Source organism: Eurytemora carolleeae, unplaced genomic scaffold, assembly GCF_000591075.1.
Source record: "Eurytemora carolleeae unplaced genomic scaffold, Eaff_2.0 scaffold375, whole genome shotgun sequence".
Lineage (NCBI taxonomy): Eukaryota > Metazoa > Arthropoda > Copepoda > Calanoida > Temoridae > Eurytemora > Eurytemora carolleeae.
In genome coordinates, this window is record NW_019396277.1 from 141251 (window position 1) to 155806 (window position 14556).

At 32.2% G+C, this 14556-nt stretch overlaps 1 protein-coding gene across 1 annotated transcript in view; it reads right to left on the minus strand.

The window, feature by feature from the left end:
* Positions 1–4657: 4657 nt before the first annotated feature.
* LOC111699976 (N-acetylated-alpha-linked acidic dipeptidase-like protein) overlaps positions 4658–14556 on the minus strand; it is a 33192-nt gene continuing 23293 nt past the window's right edge. Inside the window, exons 19-27 of the mRNA XM_023470777.1 lie at positions 13366–13485; positions 11910–11991; positions 11436–11518; positions 9920–10004; positions 9533–9619; positions 7960–8004; positions 7077–7150; positions 5952–5994; positions 4658–4863 (exon numbers count right to left, since the gene is read on the minus strand). Coding sequence (XP_023326545.1) covers positions 4671–4863; positions 5952–5994; positions 7077–7150; positions 7960–8004; positions 9533–9619; positions 9920–10004; positions 11436–11518; positions 11910–11991; positions 13366–13485 — 812 coding nt within the window. The 3' untranslated portion in view covers positions 4658–4670. The remainder of the gene's footprint in view (positions 4864–5951; positions 5995–7076; positions 7151–7959; positions 8005–9532; positions 9620–9919; positions 10005–11435; positions 11519–11909; positions 11992–13365; positions 13486–14556) is intronic.

Consider the following 14556-nt stretch of genomic DNA (forward strand, 5'->3'; position numbering starts at 1 on the left):
ATAGAAAGTAGGAGAACTGGAGTTTACAGATAGAAAGTAGGAGAACTGGAGTTTACAGATAGAAAGTAGGAGAACTGGAGTTTACAGATAGAAAGTAGGAGAACTGTAGTTTACAGATAGAAAATAGGAGAACTGGAGTTTACAGATAGAAAGTAGGATCGAACTAAAGTTTACAGAAAGAAAGTGGGAGAACTAGAGTTTGTAAACTTATATTTTTTGAACAAATAAGAAATAAGAATTGACTGATTTTTGTTAAATCTTTAGGTTTAAAAAACTTTTAAATTAATTATATGTGAACATGTATATTGTATATCAACATGCTTGCAATGTAACTATTTGACATATTGCCATGGAAAACCGGCTTTGCATGGAAATAAGTTTTTTGTATAAAAAATAAACCTATACCCAATTTTTAAACCAAGCTAAGAACAGTCGTTCTACCGAGTTCCCATATCAAATCTTGAGGCAAATCGGTTTACAGACAAAATGATATTACTACGTCATATATATATTAATAGGTGTCGTTACACCACTTTTACAATGTATGCAATATGCATGTATGAATCTTAAAAAGAGAAATTTCAAATTGTCTAATTTCAAATAATTCACCTTACATTAAAATGGCTAATTCAAAGGACAAAATTCTTTATACTTTGTTACTAAAACTTGATATCTTTGTTGTTAAATCTGCAAAAAAAAACTTAATAATAAAATATTTCATACAAGTGTGAAAGGTCAAAATATATTTCATTGTTTCACCATGTGGTTGGTAAAAAAACAGTCAAGATTTAAACAAGAAAATTCGAAATTCCGATTATGCACTTTAGCCTAACGGTAACTTCAGATTTGATTACCCCATTTCCACTTTCCAGTATAATACATCCCAATTCTCTTTTCCTACTATTGAACATGGTTGAATTTAAAAATTTATAGAACTAGGCTTGCAACTAGTCATTCAGCAGGGGGGGGGGAAGTGCAAGATTTCCCCCCCTTTAACATTTCGGGGGGGCAGGAAAAATGTGCATTATTCTCAACCATGGAAAACCTACCTTTCCAATTCAGAATATTTTTGGGGCAAATTTTTATATTTGAGGGCATTCTTTTCAGTTTGGGGCAAATTTCTGTGGGAAAAAATTTAAAATTTATATTTCAGGGGCAAATTTTGTTTTCTGGGGGAAATTTTTGTTGTTGGGGGAAATCTTAAATCTTTGTTTTAAGGGCAAATTCTATTTTTGGGGGGCTTTTCTCAGTTTTGGTAATTTTGTGTATAGCTTTTTTTTAATCTAAGGGTTATTTTTTTGTTGGGTGCAAAACTTCTTGATTTTGGAGTACAATCTTAAAAAAGTTGAGGCATTTTTTTAGATAGGGCTGTAAATTTTAAAGTTGGATGTATTCATAAAACATTTGGGGATAAGAAATTTAATTTAGGTGCACATTAAAAATATTTTTGGCATTCTTAATAACTAAGGGTTACAAAGTGGCCAATCAAAGTCTGGTGGGGCAATTTGAATAAGAATGTGTGAGTGTAATTTTAAAAATCCAATTTGGGGGCATTTTTTAAAGAAAGGGGGCGAAAATAAAAAAGTCTAAGCTTATATTGAAAAATGTTACAGTGAATTTAGTTTGCTTTAGGAATGTGAGTAGGTTTAAAAAGAAATTTACTGTGGAGGCATATTTTTTTGTTCAAATTTTTAAGAAAATTAGCTATTTTTGAAACAACATGCAGACCCCTAGGTTAAAATCTTCTTGCCCCCCCCCCACACAGTGAATTGTAAATTAACGTAAGAAACATAAACAAAATTATCATACATAAAAAACGTTCCATTAAAAAATCCCTGATAATTGCTTGGTTATCGTTACAGTTAAGACTTAAGTAGAAAAGGTAATTTTATTTTTCATTTCATTCTTCAGGTATAACATTCAAGAATTAAATTAACTTTCATTTATTTGAAATAAGAAAAGTAAACATTACTTGGAATAAAAAGGTTAAACATATTAAAAATTTTAATGCCAATTGCATTTGATTTGATAGAGGCATTTTTGAAGGTTCCGAATTCCAACTAATAACGATAATGACAATTTTTAGCTTGACAAATACTTCAATTGTACTTATCAAACAGGTTATATATTGAAATAATCTACTGAATCTATTAAATAATCTATTAAACTACAAATTTTTGAACTATTCGAAATCTTCAGATTTTTTTCTTCAATTTTCTACGGGGGGCCCCCGGACATTGTTCCCCCTAAAAGCTCCAGGGCGGGGGAACATATTTTTTACAATGTTCCGGCCCCTGAATCCATGCAAGTTTCATGAGAATGGTAATTCCAATCCCTCTCCTCAAATTGTTTTAATAATTTGTTTTCAACATTAGCTATTTAAAGCTAAAAAATCAATTTCAAAATTTGTCTAATATTTCTATTCATAAAGTCATGCCATGTATAACGCGACGCGAAATTTCTTATCAATGTTCGTTATATCATGTAGATTTCCTGCAAGGCTGTAATCATATTCAAACATATTGCTATATTTCAACATTGTTTGAAATATGTTAAAATTGACTTGGATTCATGTGACCTTAAAGCTATCAAGTGTGAGCTAATTACAGGGGTGGACTAAATATCTCAGGGACTGGGGGCATATTCAAACATATTGCTATATTTCAACATTGTCTGAAATATGTTAAAACTGACTTGGATTCATTGACCTTAAAGCTATCAAGTGTGAGCTAATTACAGGGGTGGACTAAATATCTCAGGGACTGGGGGCATATTTGCGCGCGTAAGCGCGAACAAATTTGTCGAGCCCTCCCCTAAAAATTTAACAAAAAGCAGTAAATTTCCTGCAATTTCTCATTTATTATCACATTTCGAGATTTACATAATAAAATGAAATATTTTTATTGAGATCGATTAAGCATTAGTAATAAGTATCTTATCGGTAGTTAAGAAATAAAACTTTAAGTCGGTGTCCAATTCATAATTTGAATAGGAATTTAAAATGTTTACCAATTAAAAAGAATTTTCCATAATAAACAATAAGGAACATTTTAGCATTTTTAACATTTTTACATATCTAATCAAAGGTAATGATGTTGGTGATTATATATGCTTTTTTGAGCGCTTACTAATAATTTAATAATTCCTTTTGATTACGTGTTTATTAATTTCTTAAGGTATTTCAGTTCCGGTCATTTATTCAAAACTATGCATTTCATATCATGAATTTCCTAAGGGGGGGGGGAGACCGGCACCCGTCCATGAGCTCAGGGGGGGAGCGTGGGTCCACCCTAGGCTAATGAACGTTTTTTCTTCAAAAGACAAACATATGTATTGTTTCTAAAATCTACATTTACCTAGTTATTTGCAAAGGTTATAATGCAAGGAAAGTTAATTGCAGTTGCGAATACTCTGCTTACATATTGAAACCAGTTCTCTCTGGGCGGAATTTGTAAACAAGAATAGATGCCTCAGTGTTCGCTAGTATCCGAGAAGGATAAAAGCATTGAATTTTGATAATTCACATAATAGTTTCCAATGACCAAAATATTTCATTGATTTTCAATGTGAAAGATAAATCCCATGCTAGGCTGTGACATCCGTCTTGTGTTTACATTACCACCCAGTACACTGCAGTACAAAAGATGCTTACACGTCTGAAATAACTTTCCTTGCATTATAACCTTGGTTATTTGAATTCTGAACCAAACTCCTTTTTGTCCGACTCCGGTAATTTCAACAGAACACAAATTCAGACTGCGTTTTTTAACTTGGAACAAATTTGAATTTTGAAGGGTAATGTTGTGAGTCGGGCATGTCCCTATTTCCCTAGAGAATATAGGTACCCTTAAAGTTACATGAACAGTTAAACTTCCTTGGTGGATGATTTATTTCTCTATAAGGAAGTTCAGCGTATGTTTTTGCAGTAAATGATATATTGTACATTAAGTATGATATTAATGGAAATAAAGGTTCCATTTTAAGGTAGTAGGCTGGGTCATTTAACAGTACATTATGCACATTACACGTACACGTACTTTCTGAAAAATGAACATTTCCTTATTTTTATAAGAACATAAAGAATCTTATCGTGTACTGCAGTACACGATTACACATGTGTGTGAACATTTCTCAACAAAGAGAAATAAACCATCCCTCAATTAAGTTAAACTGCCTTTTTAAATGTGAAATATTTATTTGAGGAAGTCAATTTTTACCGTTGGAACTACAGTGGGTAACTCTGCTCAACATTTACGATATAAATCTTTTTATTAAAGAGACTGTAAAGGAAAAATGAAAGGGGGTATAGGCTGAAAGCTGATCACTTTAGCTCTTGATCGCGACCCATGAAAGTTATATCTGATGTTCCTGTCTCCATAAATTGATATAAAACTGATATAATTCCGTATTACGTCACCAGAATTCCCGCCAATGAAAGTGCAGTATACTGGTCCCGTGATACAGGTTTAAGAAGAAAAAATGCCGTAACGGATTTCAAAGCTCAAAGACCCTAAAGTCGTCCTGCTACAGTCATGATTCATTTCTCCTTTTTATTTTGCATTTCTTTGCTTTTAACCTTAAAAATGCATTTTTCCCCTCTGAAGTCATAATTAAAATATTTTACACAAGTTTAATTTTATTCAAAAACAAATCGCAATTTTTCGAAAAAATTAAAAAGTGAATGACAATTTGTTTACAATTAAACAGAAAACAATGTAAATGTTTGTTAAAAATCTCATTTCAGAGGCAGCAGAGGAATTGACCGGAGCCAGAGTTGGAACGGGTCGGAGGTATTTTCCAGCTCTATCCACAACTATCATTAGATCTGAGATATGCCTCTTCAACTTCTTGATTTGAGCAGTCCTAAAATATTTGTTTTATAATTTTCTGATCTATTTAATAAAGCTCCTCGCTTCTATATATAAATACCATGAAGTGCCCGACTTGCCCGAGGTATTTTAGAAACAATTTAAATTTTTTTTTTAATTTTGAAAAAAAAAATTATTTTGGAAGAAAAAAAAATCCACAGGCAACGCTGGGCACTTCAGCTAGTTTTTAATAATTTCATGTGATTTTATGATCTCTAATTTATATTACTATGATTTAATTTTTTTTAATGATTTTTTGATTCAATTTTTTTCATTTGAGCCGTATTCCAATAGGGTGTTTTCAAAAGAAGCCAAGATAACTGAGTTTGCGGATTTTTTGATATTAGAATTGTGAATTTTCATTGTATACAACAAAACGTTTATATTATGATTAGTCAATTTGTTCACAGATCGGAAAAATCCCAAACATTAACAAAGTTACAGCAATTTGAAAATTGGCAAGATTGAAAGGACACCCTGTATATGCAAAAAAAACGATCACAAAACGATACAAAAACTAACGGATCCTAAGAATCGTTTTTAGAATAATAATATTGCAAAGTTTAATAAAACCAAGAATGTAATGCAAGGAAAGTTAATTGCAGTTGCGTATACTCTGCGTACATATTGAAACCAGTTCTCTCTGAGCGGAATTTGTAAACAAGAATATATGCCTCAGTGTTCGTTTAGTATCCGAGGAGGTTAAAAGCATTGAATTTTGATAACTTTGATAATTCACATAATAGTTTCCTAGCTATGTCCAGAATATTTCATCGATTATTTATGTGAAAGATGGATCCCATGTCAGGCTTCGACATCCGTCATGTGTTTACATTACCGTCCAGAGACAGTACACTGCAGTACAAAAGATGCGTACACCTCTGAAATAACTTTCCTTGCATTTAATCCTTGGATAAAACTAACTTAAACAGAAAACAGTTTTGGAATCTTGAAAGTTTTATAAAATATTTGAAAAAACCTGAACCAATTAACAATTAACATTATAGCATTTTCAGCAGAACGTAGCGGATTCAAATGTTTTTTAAAAATATTTCCCCCCTGTATAATTTTACAAAAGTTTACCTATCTGTCTCGCTAAGTTCATCCAGTCCATACAATAAGTCACCTAAACAAACAATCCAAAATAAACAAATTGTTCGAAAAATGAGTCGACAAAATTTGAATCTTTTTATCAACTGTGGGACCCAAAAAATAGTGGAAGAGAAAGACGATTTTTACATTTTAATTGTATTTTATGTTGATCAAAAGAAAATATAGTTTCATCATGTAGCTTAAGAAAAATAAGTGTAAATAGATTCTTATAGTACAATGGAGGACAATAGTACGTAGAGTTTGTACACTCTCAGTACAGCAGTATTCTGACGTCACAAGTGTCAATTCAGTTTTTGTGTCCGACAAAATTATTAATAATATTGATAATTTTAGAATAAAGTGTTTATCTTACAGAAAATAATGCCACTTATTGTACTTGATAGTCTATTTAGGTCTGTGTAGACTGCGCAATTGCTGTGTTTTATTACAAGTGAGATTAACAAAAAACTTGGGCCTAACAGTTGTCTTATTGTCTTTATCCCTCTATCTATAAGCAAAAGTAGAAAATAATTCAAACTTCAGACCAACGCCCAATGTTTAAAAAAGAAAAACTAAAAAATATGTAAATTGGCTTATAAAGAATAGTGTGCAAAATTTCTTTGCAACAACAGTTGTGAAGTCTGCTGTTTTATTTATCAGAGTCTTTCCAAAAAAGAATAAAAAACAATCGGAACTAAGTCTAGATAAAGTTCTAAGTACTATGTTGGCATGGATTCGGCACTTGGTGCGCGCAAAAGCCTATGCGCTGGGGTTAGTAATAATTCAGGAAAAGAAATGAACAAACTTTAATGGTCCAATTCTCATATTTTTGCAAGTTCATGGTATAAACCTTCGATATTTAAACAAATCATAGTTAGTAACCTTAAATGTCTACGAAATCAGGTTGGAAAGATATATGGACTAAAAAACTTAAATTTGTCACGAGTGTCAAGTGTTTCTTTGGACAGCCTCAGACCAATACTTTTTAAGTTCCTCATGTAGATATTATCATGGGGGGGGGGGGCAAATTTTCAATTAAAAAACAAAACTTTTTTTGCAGGTTTTATTGTAAATCCTGCATAGATAGATATAGACAGCTAGCTGGGATTAATTTACCTATTCCTGGGAATGCAGAACCCCCGTATGCGTCAAACTTTGATGGGGCAATGATGGCGTGCCTGTACTGTAACCTTTTCATGCACATAGATGATGCCTTTTTATCTCTCTATCTGTCTATGTACCTTTATCTATCTGTCTGTCTGTATGTGTATCTTTCTCTATCTGTCTATCTGTCTATGTATCTTTATCTATCTGTCTATCTGTCTGTGTATCTTTATCTATCTCTCTGTCTGTCTGTTTATGTTTATCTGTCTGTGTATCTTTATCTATCTTTATGTCTGTCTGTTTATGTTTATCTGTCTGTGCATCTTTATCTATCTTTATGTCTGTCTGAGTATCTTTCTAAATCTATCAGTCTGTACTAAACACCTACTCCAGAACAAGTTCTTGAAACGTATCTATCCAGGTCCAAATCGTTTGCTATCATAGTCAACCAGGACACAACCCACCTGGCTTTAATAGCCACACAGGGACACTGTTACTTTTTGGTGTTGCAAAAGGCTAAGTTTCTCAAAATACAAAGAATTATTTTTACTTTGTTTCAAGAAATTAATAATTTATTTCAAAAGCACTAATTTTTTTTTATTTGAATAAAAATAATATTAGTCGCAAAAGCTAGATTTTTTGGCAATAATCTCCCCTTTTTTCTTTTTTCTTTCAGTTTTTGTTTCGTTTCTTTTCATTTTTTTCTTTTTTGTCCCAGATAATGCTTGTCTGCACTGTCTGGATATCCACCTGTCTAGCCTAACAACTGTCTGTCTGTGTTGGTGTTTGTCTGTCTGTCAGGGTGTCTGTCTGTCTTGGTGTTTGTCTGTCTGTATTTGTATTTGTCTGTCTGTTATGGTGTGCGTCTATTTGTCTATTATTTCATCATGTATTCCTATCGGGAAGTCCAGGGTTGAGCAGGAATGTTTTCTCGAATCCTCTAAAAATATATATTTCACCATGATGAAATATTTACACAATACACACTCTGTATGTACATAGTACATAAATGACACTGTACAATTTACAGTGTACATTTTACAGTGTACATACATTGTTCATAATCAATAAACAATGCACTGGTTATCACATGAAATAATACAAGGTGTTTAGGCATTTTAGCATTATGAACATCGTTGTTTTGTGTTAAACTTTGGTTCTATAGGTACAACTTGGGGCGTGGATGTCATGTTTTTCTCTAAATGCCGTTTTCATCTTCAAAATTATGCATACTATTCGAAAATGTGCTCGAAAAACTCAAGCTAACAAAAAGTGCCTTATAGTGCTAAAATGTACTTGTAAAGGGCTACAGAAGTATACATAAGTAAGAACGGTAAAATCAAAGCCCAAGCTGTTGCGACACTTCAAAGTTGACCCTGTCTTAAAAATTGATGAGACTTTTTATAAGCTTGAGCAGGCTGAATCTATGTGGATAATTTCTCTCTTTTCCTGAGGTAGAATTGCGCGAATCACTTTTGTGGTAGCTAGGTAGCTAGATATCTAGATAGCTTGGTAGCTAAATTGTTTGGTAGATAGATAACTAGGAAGCTAGATAGATGAATAAATAAAAAGCTAGAAGCTAGATAGCTAGATAGCTAGGTAGCCAGATATCTAGATAGCTAGATAGCTAAATAGCTAGATAGCTAGGTAGATAAATAGCGAGGTAGCGGATAGCTAGGTAGCTAGATAGTTAGGTAGCTAGAAAGCTAGGTAGCTAGATAGCCAAGTAGCTAGATAGCTAGAAAGCTAGATAGATAGGTAGTTAGATAGCTAGGTAGCTAGATAGCCAAGTAGCTAGATAGCCAAGTAGCTAGATAGCTAGAAAGCTAGATAGATAGGTAGCTAGATAGCTAGGTAGCTAGATAGCTAGGTAGATAGATAGCTAGGTAGCTAGATAGCTAGGTAGATAGATAGCTAGGTAGCTAGATAGCTAGGTAGCTAGATAGCTAGGTAGCTAAATAGCTAGGTAACTAGATAAATAGGTGGTTAGATAGCTAGGTAGATAGAAATGTAGCTAGAAACTAGGTAGCTATATAGCTAGTTAGCTGTGTATAGCTAGCAAGGTATTAAGATAGATAGATAACGAGATAGCTAGTTAGCTAGATAGCTATAAGTTGGTTTCTACCCTCTCCGTGTATTTCACCATCATGGGGCCAGAAGGGGAAACACAGCATTATTATAAAAAGTGCCGTAGGCAATTATTTTCATACATGAGCACCGGGTAGCGGGCACAAAAACTTTGCAACTGTTAGATCAATTTCGCTCCATACCCTGCATTTCTTAAAAAGTAGCGCAAAGTTGTAGATAATGTAATCGTAGATAATCGTATTTCAAGGAACATAAACGGTGGACCACACTTACAACTATAATTAGGGGCCAGGGGGTCGCAAATTTTTTTTCTTCATTTTATATAGAATATTTCTTTTATCATCCCTGAATTTCCCTGTTTATTGGGACACCCTGTATACCTGATTTGGTCATTTACAACCCGAGCTGTGAGAGGATTAGAGGTGTCCAGAGAATTTACATACTCCCTCCAGTTGGCCACAGAACCCCTTAATTAGTCAGTCTTTTATTAAAGGGATTGTTCATCTTTATTAAAGGGATTGTTCATCTTTATTAAAGGGATTGTTCATCTTTATTAAAGGGATTGTTCATCTTTATTAAAGGGATTGTTCACCTTTATTAAAGGAATTGCTCATCTTTATTAAAGAGATTCCTCATCTTTATTAAAGATATTATTAATTCAAAAGTGCGAGATCAAGTGTTTAGGATTAACGATACTCTGTTCAAAAGTTTTCATCTCCGTGTATAACAAAGTACACACTGTACAAGGGGCCTAAACGTTATAGTACCTGAAATTATAAACAGAAGAATTGAGAAAAGAAGTTTGAATTCCAAGACTATTGAGCTGAGACAAAACTCCAGAAGATTCAAGGTCTGTAATCAAAACATACATTACTGGTACAACTTTGTTATCCTCTACAGTTTGACCCAGTACCTTGAAAAATCGAAAGAATTTATAAAATGTCGCCTTGACAATTTTTTAACGGGTTGAATACCTAAATCTGAGTAGTTGCATTAAAACAAATAGATTACCAAGTACAATAGGTGGCAGCAGAGAAATGGACCAATGATACATGACGTCACAAGTGTCAAATATAACAAAGAAAACCAAATTTTCCCACATTATTTGACATGTTTTCCAAGATTAAATAAAAAAGTATAAAAACAGAAAATAAAGAACACATAAAATTGCACTTATTTTACTGTGAGACTAGCACTTTATTCTAAAATTACCACTATTTTTAATAATTTGTCAGACACAAAAATTGAGTTGACACTTGTGACGTAAGAATACACCGTACTGAGAGTGTACAAATTCTACGTTGCCATCTATTGTACTAGAATCTATTTGCATTGAAATATTTATGAATAGCAATGAAATATGCGGGAACAGTTTTAAAGAGCTCAATATAATTTTTCAATAAAAAAACTAAATATCTGCAGCATTTCCTTATGAGTAGGTTAGGAATACGACATATTATAAATTCTTTCGATATTTCCAAATTTCTTGTTTAAACAGTAGCTCCTCTAGTTTTGATTCTACATACAAGTGGGAGAAAAAACTTAATTTATTAGGTAACACGCTATGGAATTTAAAACCTTATTGTCCTCAAAAATAACTTAAAACAGATATTTTAATGTAGATGGAAAATGTAGAAAAATTAACCGTAAAATCGCCGTTTATTTACGCGGCATTTATTCTGTTGTTAAACGAATCATTTTTCTTACAACAATAAACTAATTTTAACTCTGTGATTTTCAAAGTGTAGTCTGCATGTTTGGTACATTTGAAATTAATTGAGACATTACAATTTTTTCCTGGTCCATAATCATCACAAGGGGCAGAAACCCAGATCGCAGAAAATTGTAAGTTTTAATCTAGACATTGAAAAATCGATTTGTGATTAACAGCATAAAGTTTAAAACCTTCATAATTTCTAAGCTCGTCAAAAGGGCAATGACATTTCTACACAGTTTTTGCTTCTATGAATATTTTTGATGATTCATATGAAAAACTTTAATACTGATGTAATATACAGGGTGTCCAACTAAACATGGCAGTTGGTGAATAGTTTAGAATGTCATCTTCCATAATTTGTTAAGTTGTTTAATACCAAAGACAATAATAAAAATATTATTTCGGAGTCATGTTTTAGTAAAATTGGTTTCAATGTAAATTATGTTTCAAAAATAGATTTGTTTAAAGAAATAAACTGCAAAAAGCCTTTAATATCTAATACAGTATATGAAAGACGACATTCATAACTATTTACCAACTGTCATGTTTCGTTGGATACCCTGTACCTGACATAGCACTTTCCATAACATCAGCATAGTTCTCCAGTTTCCAGGGTAAGAGACTGGATTCTGCCAGTTCCAGACCTAATCTGGAATTATAAAATTTAAAAACGTTTTTAAAACGATAGTTTGTGTACTTTTGATGTGGTTTTCATTTGAATTGTTAAAACCTGCATGTACGTTGGATTACTTCCTAGCATATTTCAAAGAATATACAGTGAGAACCAAAAAAAGATGGAATTCTCGAAGTACTTTTTTCTTTAAATCATGAAATGTCGCAATAAGATTTTGCAGTTTGCAATTAAATTATTTTTTGAAAAATTGTTTAGACCTTTTTTTGATAAAAAGCCCTTTTTTCAGTTTTCTGGTTTAAACTGTATATGAATACATTTATTTATTGTATAGATGGCAAAATCTAAAAAAGCACCAAAAAATGGCGCTTTTCTGATACATGGAAAAAAAAACAACCTCTGTTTTTACCTAAGGTTGAGTTGAGCGCAAGCTTTAAACATTACAAACTCTGGATCGTATATCTTGTCCACAAGATCAAATGTCTCGTAGCCTTAAACAAATGAAAAAATTAATTTGCTTTCCAGTGTTTTACATCAAAAATATGAGTTAAAATTTTTAGATTTTTAGATTTTGTTTGCTGAATTTAAGGCTCTTTTATGTCTAAAAAACTGTGCTCGAATATGTTAAAATTTGATTTAGCAATTAAAAATTACAAGTAATTTATAAAACATATCGATACTGGTATAAAAAAAGCTGTCTAAAGAAAATTTATTTTTAATTCAAAATTTTCAAAAATGTTTGATCTATCGCCAAAAGACAGAGTGTTGGGATGGCCAAAATTCGTTTATGGTATTATTTTATAAAATTATCATTATTTATTATTAGAGGGTTAGGTTAGATTAATTTAATTTCAAATTCATTAATCATATTTATTTATATATTATTATATATTAAAATTAGCTTATTTGTCTCTATTTTATACATTTATAAACTGTCAAATTTAGAGTTTCTATTGATTCATATTTATATATTATTGATTAATTTTGTAGACAAAGATACATTTTTTAATCTTTTGTTGTTGTTTTTATATCTAAACCGACTCTTTTTCTTAGAATAGTGAATTTTTTAAAAATTTAACGTCCCACTTACCAAATTATACGCTTAGATTATGTAATTTTATCCTATCCCTGTTTATACAGGGTGACCCAATAAATATGGGAATTAAATGACGACTTCTATTGCGGCTTTGTTTTGTGCAGGATTATTTCGCAAACATAATTTTGTAGTTTCAATTAAAAGATTTGACATAAGAAAATACTAATCTCGGGATTTCCAAAATGTGGTCTACAATTTTTTAACCTTCAAAGTTGACAAAGATATTCGGAAATTTGTCCAGATTTTAGTTTATTAAAAATCAACAAAACAGTTCAAATGTTTAATACCTCCGTCAATTTTAAGGCTACAAAGAGGGTAGACAACATTTTGGAAAGCTCTTTAGATATTCAGTCTTTTTTTTTGATGCACTTTATGTCCTTTATCAATTATCAGAAATCAAAGACGATATTCAAGTCGTCTCCCAATTCTCATCCTGTACCTGTATGGTAGACTGGATATCCACCAATACTTGGATATTTCTTCCCATCCGGTCCAAATCCTGTACCTGTATGGTAGACTGGATATCTTCCAATACTTGGATATTTCTTCCTATCCGGTCTAAATCCTGTTCCTGTATGGTAGGCTTGATATCCACCCATACTTGGATATTTCTTCCTATCCGGTCCAAATCCTGTATCTGTATGGTAGACTGGATATCCACCAATACTTGGATATTTCTTCCTATCCGGTTCAAATCCTGTACCTGTATGGTAGGCTGGATATCCACCAATACTTGGATATTTCTTCCTATCCGGTTCAAATCCTGTACCTGTATGGTAGGCTGGATATCCACCTATACTTGGATATTTCTTCCTATCCGGTCCAAATGAGATGTCAATAACTGGGATTCCGGCCAAATATATAAAGGAAGCATGATCACTTCCGGCTCCTAGTAAATTGTATTTTTAAAATTTTTTAAATGTAAAAGAAAGGAAACAGGATTGATGAAGGATGGATACAGGATACAGGATACAGGATACAGGATACTGAATAAAGGATACAGGATACAGGATACAGGATACAGGATACTGAATAGAGTATACAGGATACAGGATACAAAATACAGGATACAGGATATAGGATACAGGATACAGGATACAGGATACAGGATACAGGATACAGGATACAGGATACAGGATACAGGATACAGGATACAGGATACAGGATACAGGATACAGGATACAGGATACAGGATACAGGATGGATTAAAGTATACCGGTCTTTATGTCTTTTGATCATTTAAGTATTTTCCTGTTTTTAGGTAACTCCAAAATCTCTAAGATATATGAAAAAATTCAAAATTTTATTTTTTGCAAATTTGCATTTATCAAACTATGCAATATTTTAACTCTGGCAGAAGATGTAAGATGTTAGCAAACGTCTGATTCTGTTCTTTTACTTCAATTCAGGCTTATATCTTCTGAGAGTTATAATTTTATATATCGTAAATATTTTTCCAAAAGCACGAGCTGCATTGTTCTAAATATAAGTTGGTAGACGTGTTAGCATCTGTTTAAATGCTTTGACCATCATCTATTTTATCTTATACATATTGTTAAAAAATAAAAATTTGGAAAAATAATAAATGTTAAAAAATAAAAATTGGATACAGGGTGGATATAGGGTGCATAGTTATTCTAATCAATGTATAAACTATTTTGCATAAGATAAAATCGCACCCTGATCTCCAATAGTTCTCCTTAAATCTATTTAATTGAAATGTGTTGTTATCATTATTGAAATTAGGTGGAAAAAATAATCAAAACAGCCAAGAGCTATTTTCCACCTAGGAGGTGAATAAGGACGAATATAGGACAAAAGTAGGTGGATAAGGACAAATATAGGACAAAAGTAGATAGATATGGACGAATACAGGACAATAGTAGGTGAATAAGGACGAAAACAGGTCAATAGTAGGTGGATAAGGACTAAAGTATACAGGACAAAAGTAGATAGATAT